General features: G+C 41.3%; 1 protein-coding gene across 1 annotated transcript; it reads right to left on the reverse strand.

The window, feature by feature from the left end:
• Positions 1 to 5,648: 5,648 nt before the first annotated feature.
• Positions 5,649 to 18,905, reverse strand: LOC121616779 (neuronal acetylcholine receptor subunit alpha-9). The gene is made up of 6 exons (XM_041951580.1): positions 18,848 to 18,905; positions 9,398 to 9,543; positions 9,170 to 9,324; positions 8,833 to 9,079; positions 8,463 to 8,748; positions 5,649 to 6,397 (listed from the first exon to the last, which is right to left on the reverse strand). Exons 1-6 carry the CDS (start codon positions 18,903 to 18,905, stop codon positions 5,649 to 5,651), a joined length of 1,641 nt encoding a protein of 546 aa, XP_041807514.1.
• Positions 18,906 to 19,817: the final 912 nt, after the last annotated feature.

A 19,817-nucleotide genomic window follows, 5' to 3' on the forward strand; every position in this document is an offset into this window, starting at 1 on the left:
TCAGAGTGATATTTGTCTTTGTAATTCTGAAATAAAAACTAAAAGTGAAAAATAAATGAAATCACAGGGTTACCTACAGTAAAACACGCACCTGGCACTTAACGAACAGTCAGTAATTCAATATTTCATTTCATTTCATGAAAGAAAACACCAAAAGGGAACGTTTAATGGTACAAGGTTCTTGTGGGAAGCCTGAAGAGCCCTGTTCCACCCTCCTGTCTTCTCGTCAGAGCACTGACGATGCTCTGGCTTGTCGAGGAGAGTGCGTTCACTTTTAATGATTTTACTTTGTGCTCTGAGTGTCCATCAACAACGCTGATCCCTGCCCACAGTCGGCGTTATCATAGAAACAACAACATCAACTGCTTCTCTCTTCTCAAATCAGAACGCTGCACCTTCATGATAAAGTTACTGTGTCTGCTTGACAGTGGAGAGATACCAGGAAATGAGGGTCATGGTTGGTGTGTCACCTAAAAAATATTTTGACACAGCTGAATTAAAGTAAATCCAGTTTTATAAGCATGATAGCAGTATTATCCTTCTCCTCCTCCTCTGCTGAGGTCACTCACTGTCTCTATTCACACGAAGAACGTTAGCTTTGCTGAGGAAGATGTCAAAGTTTAAACCTGAAGAAATAAGAAATACTTATACCAGTCTCACCCCCTCCATCCATCAGCACACCACATTCCTACAAGTTAGCCTTGATGATACCCTTCAGGTTGTCCTTTGTGCGTTTGGGCTCCACTTCAACAGAGAAATGTTGAGCAATCTTAATCAGCTGCCCCTTGGTTCACTGTTCCAGCAAGTCGTCAGAGGGATGCTGAAGAAGCTCCTCCACAACGCTAGCCATAACCAGCCAGATCTAGAAACCTAGATAATCAAAATGAGGTAAACTCAAACAGAACGTGCTATGCAAAAATGGCAAACAAAGAACGGCGCCTCCCCATCCTAAACTGACCAGTAAAATCATCGAGCTAACTAAAACTCATCCCTAGTCTTCAGACAGGCACTGGTGGCAGGTATATATTTACTGTAACCCAGCGGTCTTGTAGAGCCTGCTGCTATGCCTAACTGAGGTGAGCACCAGTTAAAACATATCGCCATAGCCATATCAACAATTTATCACAGCTTGTTCAACTCAAAATGATGAGCCCGAAAAGAAAAATAAAACAGATTAGAATAAAGCTTCCAGCTTCGTGCATCCAGCTTTATTTTTGCAAAAAATGTGTTGCAGTAAATGGACGTAACACAAGAGTGAGTGAAAATCACTTGTTTCCCTTATTTCCTCCAGACTTCTCCTCGTGTATGTGCATGAATGACACATTTTGGACTCAAGAGAACAGGAACAGGGTCGGGCAAGTAGTGGTTAGGGTTGGGTTGGTTCCTGTATACCTGTGTTATTACTGTACTGTAATGAGTGTCCTGGAGGCCTCTTAGCTCCCAGGTGTCTCATTGACCAGCAGTTTAATAGAATTAAAAGCTGCAGTGAGGCGTTCAGGGGGCGACGGACAGGGAGCTCTCTCTCTGAAGACACTCCAGCCTGCAGACCGGGCCTCTCTCGCTTTGCCTTCTCACTCCATCCATCAACTGTCTCTGGATCTGCAGACATGTGTGTGACAGAAAGGCTGTCCACCAGATTTTGCAGCCTGGCTGACAGTCAGCAGTCCAGTTCATTCAAAAGGTGTTGGACAGGGTTGAGGTTGTGGCTTTGTGCAGGACAGTCCAGTGCTCCCACACCGCACTGGGAAAACCATTTCTTAAAGACCACATAGTCGTGCATGGGCGTATTGTCATGTTGAAACAGGAGATGGTTTTACCCAAACTGACACAAAGTTAGAAGAAACCTGAACAAAAAGGCCATGTGTTTTCTAGTGGAAAAGTCATGGAGTCATTAAAATCAAAAGTTTGTGTGTGCTCACTGACCTTTCTGCTACAGTGTGATATAAGCATAGTAGCTGGAAAATCAGCATCCAAAGGTTCATCATGCATTGACAGTGATGTGAGTCCCTGCAGATCCCAGGAGCTTTCATTACTGCCTCCTGTAGTCAGTGTTATCCTCTGATCTCTGACAAACATCTATTAGTGGCCTTCTCTCTTTGCTCCCAGAGGGCCGATTACCATCAGAAACTGTTGATAAGTGTTTTGTTAGGAAGCAGCCCACAGTGGACCTCATTAATGATCACCTTTGCTTCTGAAACATCCATCCATCCATTATCTATACACCGCTGAATCCTTTGCAGGGTCACGGGGGGGGCTGGAGCCTATCCCAGCCGTCTCTCGGGCGAAGGCAGGGGACACCCTGGGCGGGTCGGCTTCTGAAACATTAACACTCATTACTGGCTGCTGTGGCAACAGGAACACACAGTGATGAAACTGGTGGACCATCAGGGGGCAGTGTAGTCCCCGAGCTCCCAACATGCAACAGTTTATAGTTGTTTTTGTTTGCTGTTCACAACAAAGTTTTACAATTAAAAACTAAATATTCAAGAGTGCACAGGAAGACATTATATGTTAGGGCTGGTTTCTAGAACAATCAGAAATATAATCTTGTTTATTGTTCAGGTATTCTGACACATACAAATAAAGAATGATGATGTTTGTCAACCAAATGGGACCAAATCTTGATTGAGGGGGCGTAGATGAACGGTGTGCACCAGCAAGGCCAGATAAACCACATCAGGTATAGTGAACACACCACTTTCAATTCAGCTGATCAGTTTTTAGTTTAGTTTTAGTTTAGTTTTTGGTAGTTTAGTTATTTTCACATAAACAATCTTACTGTTGAAATTTTAACATATTTTTCTTTTGTTGCCACAAAAACAAGAAAGAAACCCCCCCGACTCATTCGTCCTGTTTCTTTCCTTCTTTCCTTCTTCTTGGCCGTAGCTCCATACTAGTACAAGAAATCCAGTCCTACGTTTATGTGGCTGTGGTGTCTGTACTGTGACTGCTTTTACCAATACGCTACAGGAGTTCAGAAATAGCTTCAGCACAAAGCTCATCCAACATAACCATGTGAATAACCCAACATGTAGTTAGTGTTAACCCCACTGTAAATAAATGCAACATAGCCAGGCTAAAAAAAAACAAAGCCCAGCCAGAGCAACAGTGATGCTCTGTCATCTCATGGCTTAAGCAATAATCACAACGACAGTCAATCAGCCGGTTGACACAGTGTGTGTTTTTACCTGCTCCACTAATTATCTATCTAGCTGCAATGATACATCCCTGATCACAAAAAAGTTGGGACGCTGTGTAAAACACAAACAAAACACAATGTGATAATTTGCTAGTTCATTCATTCATCTGCTCAACTGAAAACAGCACAAAGGCAATTCCTCCGCCTTCCTCTATGGATCAGAGCGAATGTGAAACTGACGCGGTTCCAAGAATAAATTCCCCCCATAACTTTCAGAGGGTTCAGCACAAGCATTGACATTTGGTGACACCAACAATTATACACTAAACATGAACAGGAATGTTTGTTCATGTGCTTTATGCATCAAATAGACAGAGCACATACAAAATAACACATGGTACTCATTAAAAGGACTGAATGATGCCTGTGAAATGGAAGTGTGTTTGTGATGATTGTGAATGCAGAGGCTGTGTGCAGAGACACTGATGTTCAGGTTTCATTTTACAGATCTTTAGCGCCATCTGCTGCTAATTCTGGGCTATTGCACTGTTGTTGTCCTGTGATACATATTATTAGCTACTAATGTTTTGTTGTCAAACTCCAATGTAAATCTCTGGACATAATGAAGTTGTCTATATTTGCACAACTATGCAACATGTGGAAAATCATAGAGAAACAACAGAGAAGGAACTGTTTCATGGTTTTTCACCTCATTCACATCTGTTCCCTCAAAAGCCCCCTTCTGTCCAATAATAGTAATGATAATAATAATGTCAAGAGTTGAGTAGGTAGGTTAGATTGCATTAATAAAATATCAAATGACACTCATGCATCAGAAAAAAGTGTCCACAAACGTCAGTGCACAAAGTTGTTTTCATAAGAAATCTTTAATGTATTTCATGGCGTAAACAGTGTGTCATGTGTAAATATGTTTTTTGATAAATGCTGAACACCACACACACAGGATATATAACAAGTAGTTACAGTGATAAATTTGGCTTTTTTTATTTTACATCAGACTACAAACACTGCAAAGATGAGAAAGTGAGTGACTTTATTTTGGATTCAGGCGTATAAAGTTTCATTTAATTGATCTTTTGTTTTCACTTCACTTGCTTAATCTCAATCCTGGAATGATTGTGATCTGGATATGTGCCGATCACAACATTTTACATTGTAAAAATAAATACTGTTTTTAAGATTTTTGTTGTTACCCCTTTTTAAACAGACAACATATCCCACATTTTTAAGTGTTGTGAAAGCAGATAAGCTGCCTGAACCGAGACGATGTCATTTCAACCAATCCTCCCACAATTGTACAGAGAAAGTTCATTTCTTGCAGTGAATAACTCTGAATTATCTTCATGATTTAATGACATTATCACCATGATTATCACTCATTCAGCATGATAACAGTTACAGTTGTTTTATATGCAGATATGGTGCACGGCTCCATCATGCAGTGAGTCACACTAAAGTAAACTCATCTGTGGCTGAAAACTGATAATGTGAGAGAGAAGCTGTGCAGGATTTTCTCGGCATCATCATGAAACTGTGACAGCGACCTCAGGGATGATCTGCTCTGCTGCACCACAGAACTTTTCAAATTACGATTGTGTTATCAGTCCATCGGAGGAAAGGCCTTTTTTTAATAGAGCATTCCCCAGGTGTCCAGAGGAGTCGAGCTAGTTGTGTGGACACATTCAGCTGTGCTCAGAGGACCATCTGTGAGCTGACTGCTGCCCAAATACGACCACAGGCTTTGGGTGTTGATTTGAGCAGAACGTCGGCTCTCGTTGGCAAAACAGAACAGCTTTGGTTCGGCTTTGTTGGCATCCAGAATCAGGTACTTCTGTTCTTTCTTCCATCCTTCGACCCCCAGTTTCTTACACACAACCTCTATTATATTTGACTAAAAGTTGTGAATGACAAGTAGAATTCCCAACTGACACATTCCATTTCATTCATGGCTTGTGGAGGTAACAATAAGTTGATCGATACAAAAGATGATTACTGGGATATTGATGTAATTTGTCAGATCTGATCTACAAACTTCAGGTGATTCAGGCTTCTCCAGTTTGAAGACTTGAGATGGGAATATGGGAGTTATTTTACAGTTTATATGCTGTAATAAAAGATAAATTGATAATAGAAAAACGACAATTAAGCTAAGTTGCAGACGCAGATATCATCAATTTCAATGTGACTGATAATTAAAAAAAATCCTGCATGCATTTTCAAACTCCTTTAAAAATTTAACACTCAAAATACATTCTTCTAAAAAAAAGTGTGGCAAACATAACGTCTTTAAAACCTTCTGGTGGAAATCATCATTCAAACCACAGAGTGTGGTGTGCTGCACACAAAAGGTGAACTGAGCTCATCTGAAAATCAATTACTGTTGGAACAAAACCGCCATTTTTCACTTCAAATTAAGTTTGACTTCAGACTTGGTGCACCGACTCGCTTCCATCACCCTCCTACGTGATTCTTCGAAGCCTGATCTCCGTCAGATGGCTTTTCCCAGGATGAGGATGCTCATCAGGAAGACCATGATGAAGAAGAGCCACATGAAGAAGCGATCCATGACCTTGGCGACCTTCCTCCACTCCCCAATGCGCAGCTGTGCGGCTCGCTGGTCCTGGTATGAGTTGGCAATGTACTCAACATCCCTTCGCAGTCCCTGGTGCTGGCACACACACTGGGTTCTCACCAAGATCTCCCTCCTGTTCTCCCCAGCGCCGCCTCCCCCTTCACCTCCTACGCCTTTCTTTTCCTCCACACGCTCTTCTCCTCCTCCACAGGCACTGTTTGACTCCTCCTGCTCCGCTTCCTGTCGTCCAGCAGCTCCCTCCCCCTCTGAGTGATCGATGGTCACAAACAGATCCTCCTTCCAGTCCGTCTGGATGGTCGAATCCCGCCCCAGCTTCAGAGACTCCTCGGCCCCATCCTCCTCCACCCTCCCTCCCCACGCCTGCCCATTCACATCCCAGTTTGTCCCTTTGGTGTTGCCACCATTGGCCGATCGGGCTTCAGACTCCTGCTGCGAAAAAGGTTGTTTCTTGGATGAGGCCCCGCTGAGGCAGTTCTCACCGACCTCGTAGACGAAACAGATGCGAGCGAGGTAGTTAAGGATGAAATGTTCGGCCCACTGTGGGACGGGGCGAGCCTCAGAACCGCAGTGGTGGATGTTCATGATGAATATGGTGAGGGCTGTCGATGCAGTGACCATCGTCATGGTGGCAATGTAGTACTTTCCTGTTGAAAAAAAGAAAGCCATGATTCAAAGTCCACATACAGTTAAATCTTAAAAGTCTCAAAGACAAACGCCAGCTTTGCTTCTCTGTCATCAGTTGATGGGTGGAGATTTGGTGGAGAATGCATGAAGTGGTAGAACATTTATTCTGTTGCTCTGCATCTTTTCGCATATTTCCTGACAACGCAGCTCAGCAAGGCCAAAGGGACAAATTTGAATGCAACACCATCAAGAGCAGGATGGCTTACAGGTCTACATCCAGACAGGCTCCATTCATTGGGCAGTATGCACTCATATTTTGAGTCCAATCAAATCAATGCACATTGCTCCAGGCAACCTGTGTCTGCCACGCCTGTGGCCAGCCAATCACGTCAATGCCGGTGAACATGTTGTCAATTCTGGAAATTTTTATTTTTCCTGGTGAAATCAGAAAAGGGCTCAGAGCTTTGTAACAGAAAGCTCTCAGCTGAAATTTGAAGATTTAATGGTCAAACTTCAGCTGGCGACATTGAGACTTGCAGATTGAGGTGCTGCTCTGATGGCTGAGAGATTATTGATTCCTCAGCTGTGATTTTAAATAACCGCTGACAGGCCTTATCGACCCGCTGGCCTCTTGTTCATTACAATGCTGTTAGCCAGCAAACATAAACAGGGTGTTTACTAAAACTCTTCACCAAAGTCTTTAATGACTGTAGATCTGCTTGTCTAGCAACTTTCCTCTTTATAGCAGTCAACTGTTTCTCTGCATATTGAACATTCATTTAAATTCAAATTCATTGTTCTTCCGCTGATGGTCTCTTCTGATACGAGGCCCTCACACTAAAGGGGGGAAGAAAGAAGATGCAGTGGATTATTACAGGGGATAACTTTCACTTCTTATCTCTTAACCAACAACACGTCTCAGAGTGAAGCAGAATTTTTCGAAGCAGCATGGATTTATTATGATGGATGACTAATTTAGTGATTGGATGTCAGACGTTTTATGTTGTAAATTTTTTAACTGAAGATATTGATGATGGCTCAATGTGGTATTCATACCTGCGTTAAATAAGGTGAAGTCCGTATTCATTATGGATCTTAAAAGGTTTTAAAGTCTCCCTCCAGTCAAAATGTGTTACTTACTGAGTGTATTTATCCTGTTTCTGGTGTCATTTCAGACAAGAAGTTTACATGGAACATGATAAACCTGATTATTCATGTCTCTGTGTACAGTATCCTGGCAGTGTCTCATCCTGGTGACTATCAGAGTACTCCTGGTGGCATATCCAGGTTTCTGAAACCATAACATGATGTTTACATACAGAACCCATGAGCAGGATATTTCAAAAACCATGATCATAATCAGTTAACTATTTAATTTCACCAGTTATCTGCACCCTGCATTATTTTTATTCATCTTTTAACTTTTGTATCTACCCTTTTGTGTGAAAGCATTCACCTCGTGTCCCTTCAAGGCTTAAATCACACTTTTCCACGTTCTTGTTCAGTATTCTGTGTTCCATGACTTGGTCATGATTACAAACAGACTGCAACAAAACAAGCATAAACAGATATCTTGCGTGCGAATCTGACCGTCACAATAAGCAGGTTTTCGACTGGACTGGTCACAATGATTACCAACAAGCGACCTGGATGTCACGTTGCATCAACCAGAGGTAGTGTAACACCGTCATGGACCGGGAGAGGACCCCAGACAACTAACTCCGCCCTGGCTACTTGCGTCGCCTTTCTGACGGCTGTTTACATGATTGTAATCTGACATACGCCGAACCTAGTTTTTTGATTTGCTTTGATTTATTTCAACTGTATCATAAAAGACAGAATGCAGATTTCATTCATTGATTATTGATCTGTCTGCTTCTCTGTATTTCAGCCAAAATCCAATCCTTCTTACATATTCACATATGCACTCACAGATAGATCCGATTTAAAAGAGCTTGGAGCAGAACTACTTACCACTGTCTCTTACATGTATTAGAACCACCACCTACTTGACGTAGAAAGTCACTGAAAGTAATTTTCAACTGTAACAAGACTTGACAATCAAGGAGTCCTCAGTCTTCTCACCTATCAGTGGGACGCTCTCGGAGGGCGGCATGCTCTCAGCCACCAGCAGCTGAAACACGGTGAGGGCCAGCAGCACTGTGACACCCAGAGAGACTTTTTCGCCCGAGTCGGCCGGCAGGTAGAATCCCAGAGGAGCCAGAAAGGAGATCATCATGCAGGGGATGAGGAGGTTGAAGATGTAGAAGGAGGCGCGTCTCTTTAGGTGGAGGGTGAACGTGATGTCCGGGTACGGATCCGAACAACAGCCATACAGGATGACATTCTTCTTGGCTGGCATGCCCAGAACCTGGTTGGAAAAGGGATTTCGTCAAAGAATTAGACTCTAGAATGAGGTCCTATTCTGAGTTCGTGAACAAGGTCCACTGCTCACCTCCCACTCCACATTGGGGACGAAGTCAGACAGGTCAGCGCTGTCCAAGGCATTGAACAAGTCCATCTGGTTGCCGTTGTGAGTCCAGGAACCAAAAGTTAGATGACACTCCTGCACGTCAAAGGGGAAGAAGGCCACGTCCACGGAGCAGGAGCTTTTAGTGATGGCCGGCTGGTCCCACATGACCTGACCATCGTTACGAATAACCACGTTGGTCTCCATTGAGCTGGAGAACTCATCGTCTGCACTGTGGTGGAGAAAGTGGAGTTGGGGAAAGAGAAGAGGAGTAAGACTCCCTGCCTGGGTTTTGCAGTCAGGAGCAGGAGGCCGCACCTACCTGTTATACAGGACGATATCAGGTCTCCATACGTAGTTGCTGGGTATGCGGATGGTGTCGAGGCCGTCATAGTCCTCCTTCTTCCAGGTGAGGTAGGCGTCCATCCATACCTGCCTTACCCACAGGTAAGTGGTCAGGATCTGGTTCCGCTCATCCTGGTGAGAGGACATATACATATCAGCACATTAATACACACATATGGACACCTGGACAGTCGGGATATGATACCATGTCGATGATTTGGGAGAGGGTGATCTGCAATGTGACGTTGATGATGTGGTCGGTGTCCTCCACCGGCCGCAGAGCGCTGGTGTAGTTGGAGAACAAGTCAGTCATCAGCTTCTGAGCGAAGCGGCCGTGAGCAGCCAAGTAGACTGGGGAATAGAAAGAGAGAGAGAGAGACATCTTTATTAAACCAGGTGGTTGTTTATATTAACACTTATTTTTTAAAGCAAGCAGCAGGACATGAGGACGAATGTCGTTCTGATGTAAGCAGATGTGTTGACAACTACCGGTCAGATTTCTATTAAATGTTGTGATGCCATTTCTGCTCCTCAGAAGAATTAGTTGGTAATGACCCTATGACTTTTCCTCTAGCGCCACCATCAGAGCAACCTTGACATTTCTGCCTCCACTGCTGGTGAGAGTCTTACAATGGCTAAATCATTAGTGCTGGTTGATCTGTTCTACATATCAGCTACTAGGGCTAGCTTTCCAGGGCTAGCTTTTATATTGACAAATAATAATAACAATAATAAAATTAATATATTAGCCAAGTTAATTGTGGCTGGATGTGGAAAATCGTACTAGCAATTTCATTCATTATTTGACATCTGTGTATGATAAAGTTGAGAAATCATGTTCCTGTTTCAAAGTTTGTTTGGCAACATTAGCTTTATTAAGCAAATTTTATCCTCCACTATTCGACAAACTTTGATGTAACTATTCACATGTCAAATGTTAACCTGAGTCCTGATTCGTGCATATTATTTTTAATGTTATGAGGTTGGAAATGTGTGTTAAACCTTTTTTTCTGCTGCTTTCCAATCTGTGTTGACTCTTTACCCTGAAATGTCTCATATTTCCAACAGTACATCTTGCAGTCAGTCCCTCCCATAGACTCTGAACACTCTGAACACACAGCTACCACAACACACACACGGAAACCACATTTCCCAGATCAATTAACCTGGTCATCAACTCAGGTTTAACACACTAATCAGAGTCTGCAGAGCAGCAGCAGACTGACAAATCCTTTAAATCCTGATGATGATGATGTGGGTCTGCAAAATTTCTCCTCCATGTCAAGAGAAACCCAACCTATAATAAAGTCAGGTAACAAGTCCACCACTATAAAAAACGTGATCTACATTTTCTAGATGTAGACAAGACGAGGTGTAAAGGATCAGTGCATTGTTTCCTATATATGATTCTAAAAATGCTGATTATGTTCAGAGTCAATGATAAGTGCAACATCCAGAGACAGAGAGAGAGAGATGACAAAGGTAACAAATGTTCCCAGCCTGAATCACTTAAGATGAAGTCAGGTGTGTCAGAAAGTTGGCAGATTCTGAGCTCATGAGAGTCTTTCTTGAAATTGTGCACAATTATCACCATTTATACAATTCACCCTGTCTCATTTTTCACCCAGCCTTCAAATGTGGCCAATCAGAAGAGGAATAAACACTTCAGCCTTAAGTGTTAGGGATGACACTTTATACAGACTTGTCCATTTTAAGCATGCCCAGACTTAAAAGACAGATGTCCCTCAAAATTGGCAAAAAGCTTCCATATATATCCCAGCATTGTGCCTACACCAGAGCTGTCACTGAATGAATCTGAATAAATACAGCCACAGTAAAGCTAAAAAGACCAGAGTGCAATGCAGACAAAAGACAAGGTGATGAACTGTGACTTGTCACACCTTTAAAGTAGAGGAATTGGTTTATGAACCTATTGAGTAGCGTTAGAACAAGACAAAGTACAGAAACAAAGTTACATCAGTCTTCACTAAACAAAGAAACCACCGTCACTAATTTAACTTAAACCCCCAATAAAACCCTGACAGTCAAAACACAAACACACATTAAGTGTTGAGGAGTGTTTGGATTTGGCAAATGATGACAAAAGCTTCTGGTGAGGTTCAGCATCCATAAAAAGTCTGATCGGGTCAGAGGAACGCTGGAAGGAGACGGACAAAAAACCTTTGGATAAAGAATGATAATATGACATCTGCAGAATTACATTTCATGTGCTCCAAAGTCCATATCAGATAAACGTGCTGTAAGTCAGAGCAGATAAAGCTGCATCTTTAGTCCTGTAACCATATAAGTAAATAGTGAAACCCTCAAACAGCCGACACTTCAGCTGTGTAAATTGTTTATAAAATCTAATAACGACAAAGACTTCGCTATCGGCTGCAGTCAGTCGACAGCCGTGGAATGAAGTTTACCCGCCAAAGAAAAATCCTGGCCGGTCACACTGAAATATTTTGTTGGCTGTTGCGTCTTCACCACAACCTGCAACACGTGTGCATCTGTGTGCTTCGCAGTGCCTTCTGCGGAGTTTTTAGCTATAGGATTTACGCAGGGAAATGTCATGCAATGTTTTACTGACTTATTTAAGAGAATTACTGTAAGATAAATATACAAGAGAAAAAGGATGTAAAAATGAGTTCTTGATACGTGATTTTATTTATCATATATTGGCTGGAATTTTATGTTTTTTGTCAGGAAATTGATTTTGATAAATGTGGACAGTATTATATTCAAGGTTTGAACAATGACGTAATCCCAAAATAATTTTTGAATGGAGCACTGGCTCCTACAAAAGTATCACACTTATTATCAGGATTTTTATATTCAGGCCAGTGTGGGAAACTACTGAGACAACAAAATGTAGTTAAGCATCTGGTGCAAAGTAAGAGGTAGATAGAGATACACTGATATACAGTATGAACATTGTTAACAGTATGAACATGTGCAGCAGGTGCAGCAGGCGGATACGTAGCGCCGAGTACAAATATTAGCGTTAAACACAGCTGCAGTGCAGAAGTAAAGCAGAACATTGGCAACTGCATCATGACATGTTATCACATTTCCGCTCTGCATCCACTTCTGCAGCAGCACCGATGTGCTGCAGCTCAAATACAAATCCCCTCCCCCAGAACTGACTGTCTGTTCTACTCATCCATTGCATGACAAAACAAAAGCGCAAATTATAGAAAAGTTAGAAAACAATAAACATATTTTTGTGCAACATATGTATTTGTTTTCTATTCTATAACCCTGTAGATTTATCTTGGGCCCCAGCCTGTAGGTTGGGAACCACTGACTGAGAATATCATATAAAAATATTATGTTCCTCCATGTTTGATTGTGTGAGAAACACAACAATGGTCCAACAGGAAAAGCTTCTGTTTGCTGCTTTGAGCGCTCAACAACAACAAGGACAGTGACATTCATAACTGCAAAAGACAATAAGGACAAAAATAAACTGTCCTGATCACTCACACACACACACGCAGAGGTTTAACAACATGTCTTGAACAAAAAAGGAAGCACACAAGACCGCAGTCAGTTCAATGACCTTCAGATAACAAAAAAAATAATATATTACTAAACCTCAACACGACTGCAGAGAGACACACACGCGGGGGCTGGGTGGGGGTTGAGTGTTAACATCCTTTGTACAAAAATGGAAGTGTGGAAGTGAAGCTCTGAATCTGTCTGACATGAAAAACTAGATGACATTCTCCTCAGCTCTGTTTGCCTGTTTTTCAGGCTGATTATCCAAACCCATATTTCTACATCATGCACGTACGTGTCTTTAAAACATCATTCTGGCCTTATTCTAATATTTTTTACTGTCCACAAATCTCACCAAGGGATCAAAACCAACAACAAGTGAGTCCATCTGTGGCTCTCAGCTCCAAGACTTCATCTTTAGCAGCTCACAATTATAGTTTCTTTTTTCTTTTTCAGTAATTTCCTAAAACAGCTGCTCGCTGTTGTTTTTATCAGAAAAGCAGGAGGAAATAATGCATTTGTTGGGGACTATTTTCAGCTGTGGATTAATACACATTTGGTGCTCTAGTGAGAATTTAATTTTAATTGTAACAATGGAGCTCTATGGTACATAGGAAGAGGATATATCAGGCTTTGATAGTACAAAAATATCAAATTTCACCACTTTTACCATAACAAAAGCACATGTGAGGCAAAAATATTCATGCTTTAAATCATATTTTATGTAGGATGCTCAGACAAACCAGAGGGACAACATAAAGTTTTAAAAAAGAGTATGTTTATGATTTTAAGTTGTATTTCGCTCAGGTAGCAGAGGGTCTGGGGCTCTCCTGCAAATCTGGCCGGCTCAAAAAATATCCATTGAAAAATTGACTTTAGGAGTCATGTCCGTCTTTTCCTCTGTTGCATTTGCAATGTTTTTATGTTTTTTGTTCTTTGTTTTAAAGATCCAAATTGTGTTTTATTTGACCCTTTATTTTATTTTTTGCACTTAAACATGTACACATAAATCTATAGACTAAATGGTAAATACACATTTTTTTGCCTTTCCAATTGAACATGATTAGGAACAGTCACAAGTGTTTAGACAGGGAAGGGGTTGTAGATGAAAAGCTGTATTAGGCTAATGGTTCCAAATAAGGCACTGTGTTTAAGGTACCTGTTGTAAAGTAACACAATCTACATTAAAACCTGTATTGCCAGGGGCCTGACAGTTGAGAAATGATCTTTACTTTGACTGTAAGATTAGCAGTATATACACTGTATATTCATGCAACATCATTAACACATCACTGTGGCATGCCACCTTTCGTCCCTTATTTGGTTGTGAGAAAGTTGGCAACCCCACTCTGTGTCCAACACTTTCACTCTGGGCAAGATATCCGACAACTACAGGCCAGATTTCCATTAAATTTGACACTGTATATACGGACTGGTGACAAATGAAAGTAAAACCCAACACAAAGTGTCTTAGTAAGGTGTTAAGAACAGCTTCAGTGTTCCTTGTCAGAGACGTGGATCTCAACTGGAGGGATGAACACCATTCTTTCAAAGGATATTCCCTTATTTGGTGTTTTGATGATGATGGTGGAGAGCACTGTTGCTCCAAAATCTCCCACAGGTGTTCAACATGCTAAAGAACCCTTAGAACATCTTTAAGGCCCCCTACATCCCAGAACCTCCTCAATGACCACTTGAATCCCCTAAACACAAACTGTAACCACCTAAAGGAGCTCTAGAACGTCCTTTATGGCCACAATGACCTCTACAGGACCTCATCACGAGCAACTAAACCCTCATAATGGACTCCTTGAATCCTCAGTCCTCTGTGACCACTAGAACCTGCAAAAAGGGCCCTCATGATGGAGAGTATGGCATTGCCAACCTGCTTAATCCACATACTGAAGTCCCTGGCTCGCAGCTATGGCTAAGTCACTATCATGGATCCTTGCAACCTTCAGCCTCACCACTAGATGCCACTAAATCCTACACACTGGTCCTTTAAGCAAAAATTTTTAATGCAGGATTTTTACTAATAGTAGAATATATCTGCATTGTGGTATAGCTATTTTTACTTAAGCAAGAGATCTGAGTACTTCCTCCACCACTGTCGACTCTGATTGTACAGTGGTGTTAGAGAGTGGAGCTTCAACACAAACAGTCTTTGGTTGAGTTCAGACCAATGAATGCACATAAAGATGAATGAAAAAAGCAGCTGAACATACATCAACATGATAAGAAGAATCTAAAATGACAAAGACCATTTTTGGGAAAAATGTATTTGACGTGTACTTGGATTTTTTTAGTTTGGCCCATGTCTGATCTGCTGACATGGAGACTTGCACTGGTGAAACAGAAAAATGAGAAATTAGGCTAAAATGAGAAGCTGTTACCTGAAATTAAGCTACACTGTGCTACACTAGCACACTGAGGCTGACAAAACACAGTAAAGACACCATCAGTTCAGATCCACTGAAATACGCTCAGATTGACCATCCACTTAAAATGACTTTGTGCTGCCTTCGTGTGAGGTGAGTTCATTGCATCTCTGAGGTAAACGACCTGCAGCTTTGCCTCTTATTGTCTCTGTTCATTGTTCAGATGTCTTCATGGTCCAATGAGCAGATGAGTCAGCAGTTTGTGAGACAGCATCGACTCCCTGAGGAGTTAAAGTGTGAGTGCTAACAGCTCTGAGAGCGTGCCAGCTGGCACACACACACACACGCACGCACACACACACACACACACACACGCACGCACGCACTGCAGCACATATTTATCATCATCTTCATCTCTTTCATCAGCACCATCAAAATCCCCATCATACCATCATTATCATGGTAATGAGCAAGACCATACATTAGAAGTGCACAGATGGCCAGAATCATGTTAAGTCAATATGGCCTGAACTGTGTGCATGTGTGTGTGAACATGCATTACTCATGTTGCGGGGACACAGTCATATTGTTGGGACAATGTAATATAAATCATTAAATGTACTCATTACCATGTCTATCAATAAGATGTCAGGTTGGGACTCTCTTTATATTTGTGTTTGCTCACATGCTGTATGTCGACAGAGACTTCATAGTGCTGTTCTGATCCCGCTGTTTTCTTTACCTTTATTCAGACATGAGACTGACACATTATATTGCCAGAATTATTTCATAATGAGGTACAGGTGTGAAAAGGAACCTAGTTTTTGTTAGCATGAAATCATCCTTTTTTGTCTGTAGATAATATTGTACAGTGCAGTTATGATGTTAAAGGATGTTTTTCAGGTGCTTCCAGATTTTAAGTTACAATACAATACAAGATGTCTAAAATCGACTAGACCTATGTTATATATTTTGTTGAGTTGGCTGCTTACATTATGTCAAATGTTTCCAGCGTGTTTAAATCCAGAGAAATCCATAGTATTATTCAAGGTATTGTGCGTTTCACTTGGTCGCCTGTCATTGACATCATATCCCCTTTACTCCCTCAGGGAAGACAGGAAACATCAGCAATGGCGGTCAAATAACAATGAAGACAACAACTCCCATGATCCCACTCTACTACATGATGTCATCAAACTACTTCATTTTATTGATTTCATTTAGAGGCCCCTTGTGTCAGAAATTACACACAGTTAATTTAACTGACTTAGATTTGGAGGGCTTTTAACGTAGAGATCAGCATGAATCATACAAAGGAAGAACACCTATGGTAGAACATTTCTGAGTCCTTGATAAAAAGTCAAAGGTGTAAGCCAATTTCAGGAGAGAAGATTACTATGACGCCACAAGGTGTGTTGTGGCAAGAAACATCCAATCACAGAACTTCAAATTGTGTCATGTTTGCCCCTAACAGCAGATCAAGCGTTTAGGTTGTGAAGAAAACTGAAAATATAATCTGCAGCGACTCAAATCGGCTGCTTCTCTAAGGCACCAGGGGACAAGGCTCATGGGGTTTATAATATTTAGAGCTGTTTGCTAAAATGATGGAGAAAACCATCCTGAGTTTCTATGTTCAGCAACACTAACTGGGTCTCCATCAACAAAAGGTTGAATTTGAAAAAAAGTTCTCAATTTCGCAAAAAGGTTTTCACGCTCGTTTGAGGTGGTTTTTGCCTTTTTTGTAAAAGAGCTACTGTACTTAATGAGAGATGGAAACACTTTTTCCGAATAAGTTCTGATGCAGGAAACATTAAACTCACATGACTGTGTTTCTGCTCTGAGAGACGAAGAATAAAAGAAGAAGAAGAGGAAGAGGAGGAGGAAGCTGTTTCCACAGACTAAAGCATTTCCTCATCGCTCCACACTGATCCGATCTGAACCTTCCTCACATTAATACAGAAAACATACAAATGTCATATTTCCATCATGTTTTCTACATTTTTTCACTTGTTTAGGGTTTGACCGGCGCTCTTTTAATGTCATCTTGTTGTGCCCTCTTCTTCTGCAGTGATAAAATGGTTTTCCACTGGCAGCACCTCCTGCTTACCTCAATGAACCGGCTCCTAATCATAGCATAGCAGCAGAAAGACAGAGAGGAAACATCTGAACGGGGAATGGAGAATGTAGAAAAGCACTTCCTGAACTAGTAGCTCCTCGCATCCAGTCCAACACTTCTTCCTTCTACTTGTGAATGTGGCACTGAAATGTTTCACAATCTAACATCTCAACAACTAGTGTGAATGTTCACGATCCCCAGAGGATGAATCTGTAAAAATGTATGCTTGCACAAAAGAAATCTGAATAGATGTATAACACTCTGAATGATGATCATCTGATCATCTCTGATCACCGTCGGAGTGTTTACAGGAGACAGGATCTTCACAGTGAAGATGAGTGTGTCAGGGTCTGTCTGAAGTGTGTTTGGATTATCTCTGCTGTTTGACCTCTGGTGGTCACTCCTCTTATCTGGATGGACAGCATGATTGACAGCTTATGGACAGCATGATTGACAGCTTTAATCCTCGCAATGTGTGGTGGAGGTTTGGTTCAGCCTATGCACCAAGCTGCTCAGTTAAGGTTAGAAAAGGAGAGTTTATAGAGTTTATATTGGCATTTACACGCTTAAACAACTCTTGATGTTTAGACAGAGAAGAAAGGAAGGACTTGTTTAGTTTTATATTTAAATGAAATTTTGCTGTTGGGACAATAAAATCCCTGAAATATCAAAATTCTTAAACATCAGAGCCCCAGTCAACTCTTAAAAATATAAAGCAGACTTTTTAGATTTCCAAAGGGTCCATAAAGCCCCTAATTTAAATATTCCACCATAATAAAAGCATGACGAGTTGAGTTTGGATCAGGCCTCTAAACCACCACCTCAGCTTCAGATCTGTTCCTCCACCTCATGGCTGTAAACTCTTCTTTTTTTTTTTTTTTTTTTTTTTTGTTCTTCTGTCCTTATCACTCAGAAGCACATGAACCTGAACGCCCCCGTTCACTTCACCGTTCAGTGAATGCAGCAAAAAGAATCAACACATGAAGGTGACTGATAAAGGCTGTCAGACGAGATTTACTGTGTTTGGAGTTTTGAGCTGAGATGATTATTCGGTTCATCCGTTTGTTGGTCGACAGAAAATGATCAACATTTTTCAAGCACAGTTGCTTTAAACACTCTCTAATTCCAGGTTCTAAATTGTGCAGATTGTCTGCTTTGATGGTAAACTGAATGTCTTGTTCAGACAAAGAGATTTAAGGGTATCAACAAAACTGGTTCATGAAAGTGATGCAGATGAAATGTTCGCCACACGTTTCAGAGATCAGACGCTTCAAAGCAACACACAGATCGATGAGTTTAATCCTCAGTCTGCATCCTGCTCTTCATCACTGACAGCTGCCAATCATTCCCCAGTTTAAACCTGGGGTTTTATCTGTCAGGAAGCTGTGAGCACATCTGTAACCAAACACACTCGAGCCTGATACCATCATGAAAAAAACATAACCTTTTCATTTAAAATATCTGAGAAAATGTACATGAGTTTAGTTTGTTTTTTTTTTTTTAAGCGCGCTCTAATTTTGTAATCATGACATAAACTGTCCTGTATTCCCGCCAAAGTACCGTCACTGGTTTAATTTACCACGCTGACAATCAATTGATATGTTTTTGTTTTTTTCTACCATGAAAGTAGCATAAGTGAAGCGGAGACTTTTCTCACCTGGAAGATGGAAGAGAAGCAGGAGAGACGAGATCGATCCGCTGCAGAGAAGCTTCATCCCGCTCCGATGTTATTGATCTGACAAAATAACGATCGATAGCAATACTGTGATGACAGATCAGTCACCGTCCGACCGCCGAGCAGAGGGGATACAACACACTGAGAGAGAGAGAGAGAGAGAGAGAGAGAGAGAGATGCGGGGCAGTGCGTGTCTGCTGTGGTGCGGTGGTCGCTCATGTATGAGGGGTCATTAGTGCCACACACAGGCTGGACGACAGTGCTGAAAGAGGTATTCAGATGCATTAATTGAGTAAAAGTGATGTTCCCTGTCAGTGTTTTCTATTATATCTGATGTTTGTGGATTAAGATCACCGCTGCATTAATGTGGATGTTGCATTTAACTGCTGTAACTACTAACTTAACTACTTTATATTCTGTTGGTGAGTTTAATCTACAGCGATGCATCATATTCTATAAAATTGTCATATGTTTGTATTGTCCCTATCTCCAAAATGTTTCATGAGCTCAGAAAAACAGCGTGTTTTCAGCTTTGTTGAGATGCGTTTGATCCAATGGGCGTTTTTAAATACTTTTTTTTTTTTAGTTTTTTAGTAGAAGTAGGAGCATTTTCTCAGATCATAAAGAAACACATAATCCTTCAGTTTATCACAAACATTCAAAATCATTGGGAGATACATGGTTTTCACTGGACAGCAAGGGTATGAAATTTTTTAATCTGAAAAATAACTAAAGCTGTTAGACAAATGCAGTGGAGTAAAAAGTATGGTGTTTACCTCTGAGATGCAGTGATGCAGAGGAATAGAGTTGCATAAAACCTCAAATGCACCTTTAAAAAAAAAAAATTATTTATTCAGGGGAGGGTCAGTGAGAACAATGCCCTGTTTTTCAGGAACGCCCTGATCACATTCACACAGTTGGACATTCACACCTGGAAGCCACTCAGTGCAGC

Source organism: Chelmon rostratus, chromosome 14 (assembly GCF_017976325.1).
Source record: "Chelmon rostratus isolate fCheRos1 chromosome 14, fCheRos1.pri, whole genome shotgun sequence".
Classification (NCBI taxonomy): Eukaryota; Metazoa; Chordata; class Actinopteri; order Chaetodontiformes; family Chaetodontidae; genus Chelmon; species Chelmon rostratus.

Bases quoted from the DNA above. Each gene is read 5' to 3' on its own strand.
- LOC121616779 (XM_041951580.1), bottom strand. From the start codon at position 18,905: ATGAAGCTTCTCTGCAGCGGATCGATCTCGTCTCTCCTGCTTCTCTTC. The intron at 9,080-9,169 runs GTAGGTGCGGCC...TCTCCACCACAG, and splicing joins GATATCGTCCTGTATAACAG to TGCAGACGATGAGTTCTCCA. The intron at 8,749-8,832 runs GTGAGCAGTGGA...TTTTCCAACCAG, and splicing joins TCCCCAATGTGGAGTGGGAG to GTTCTGGGCATGCCAGCCAA.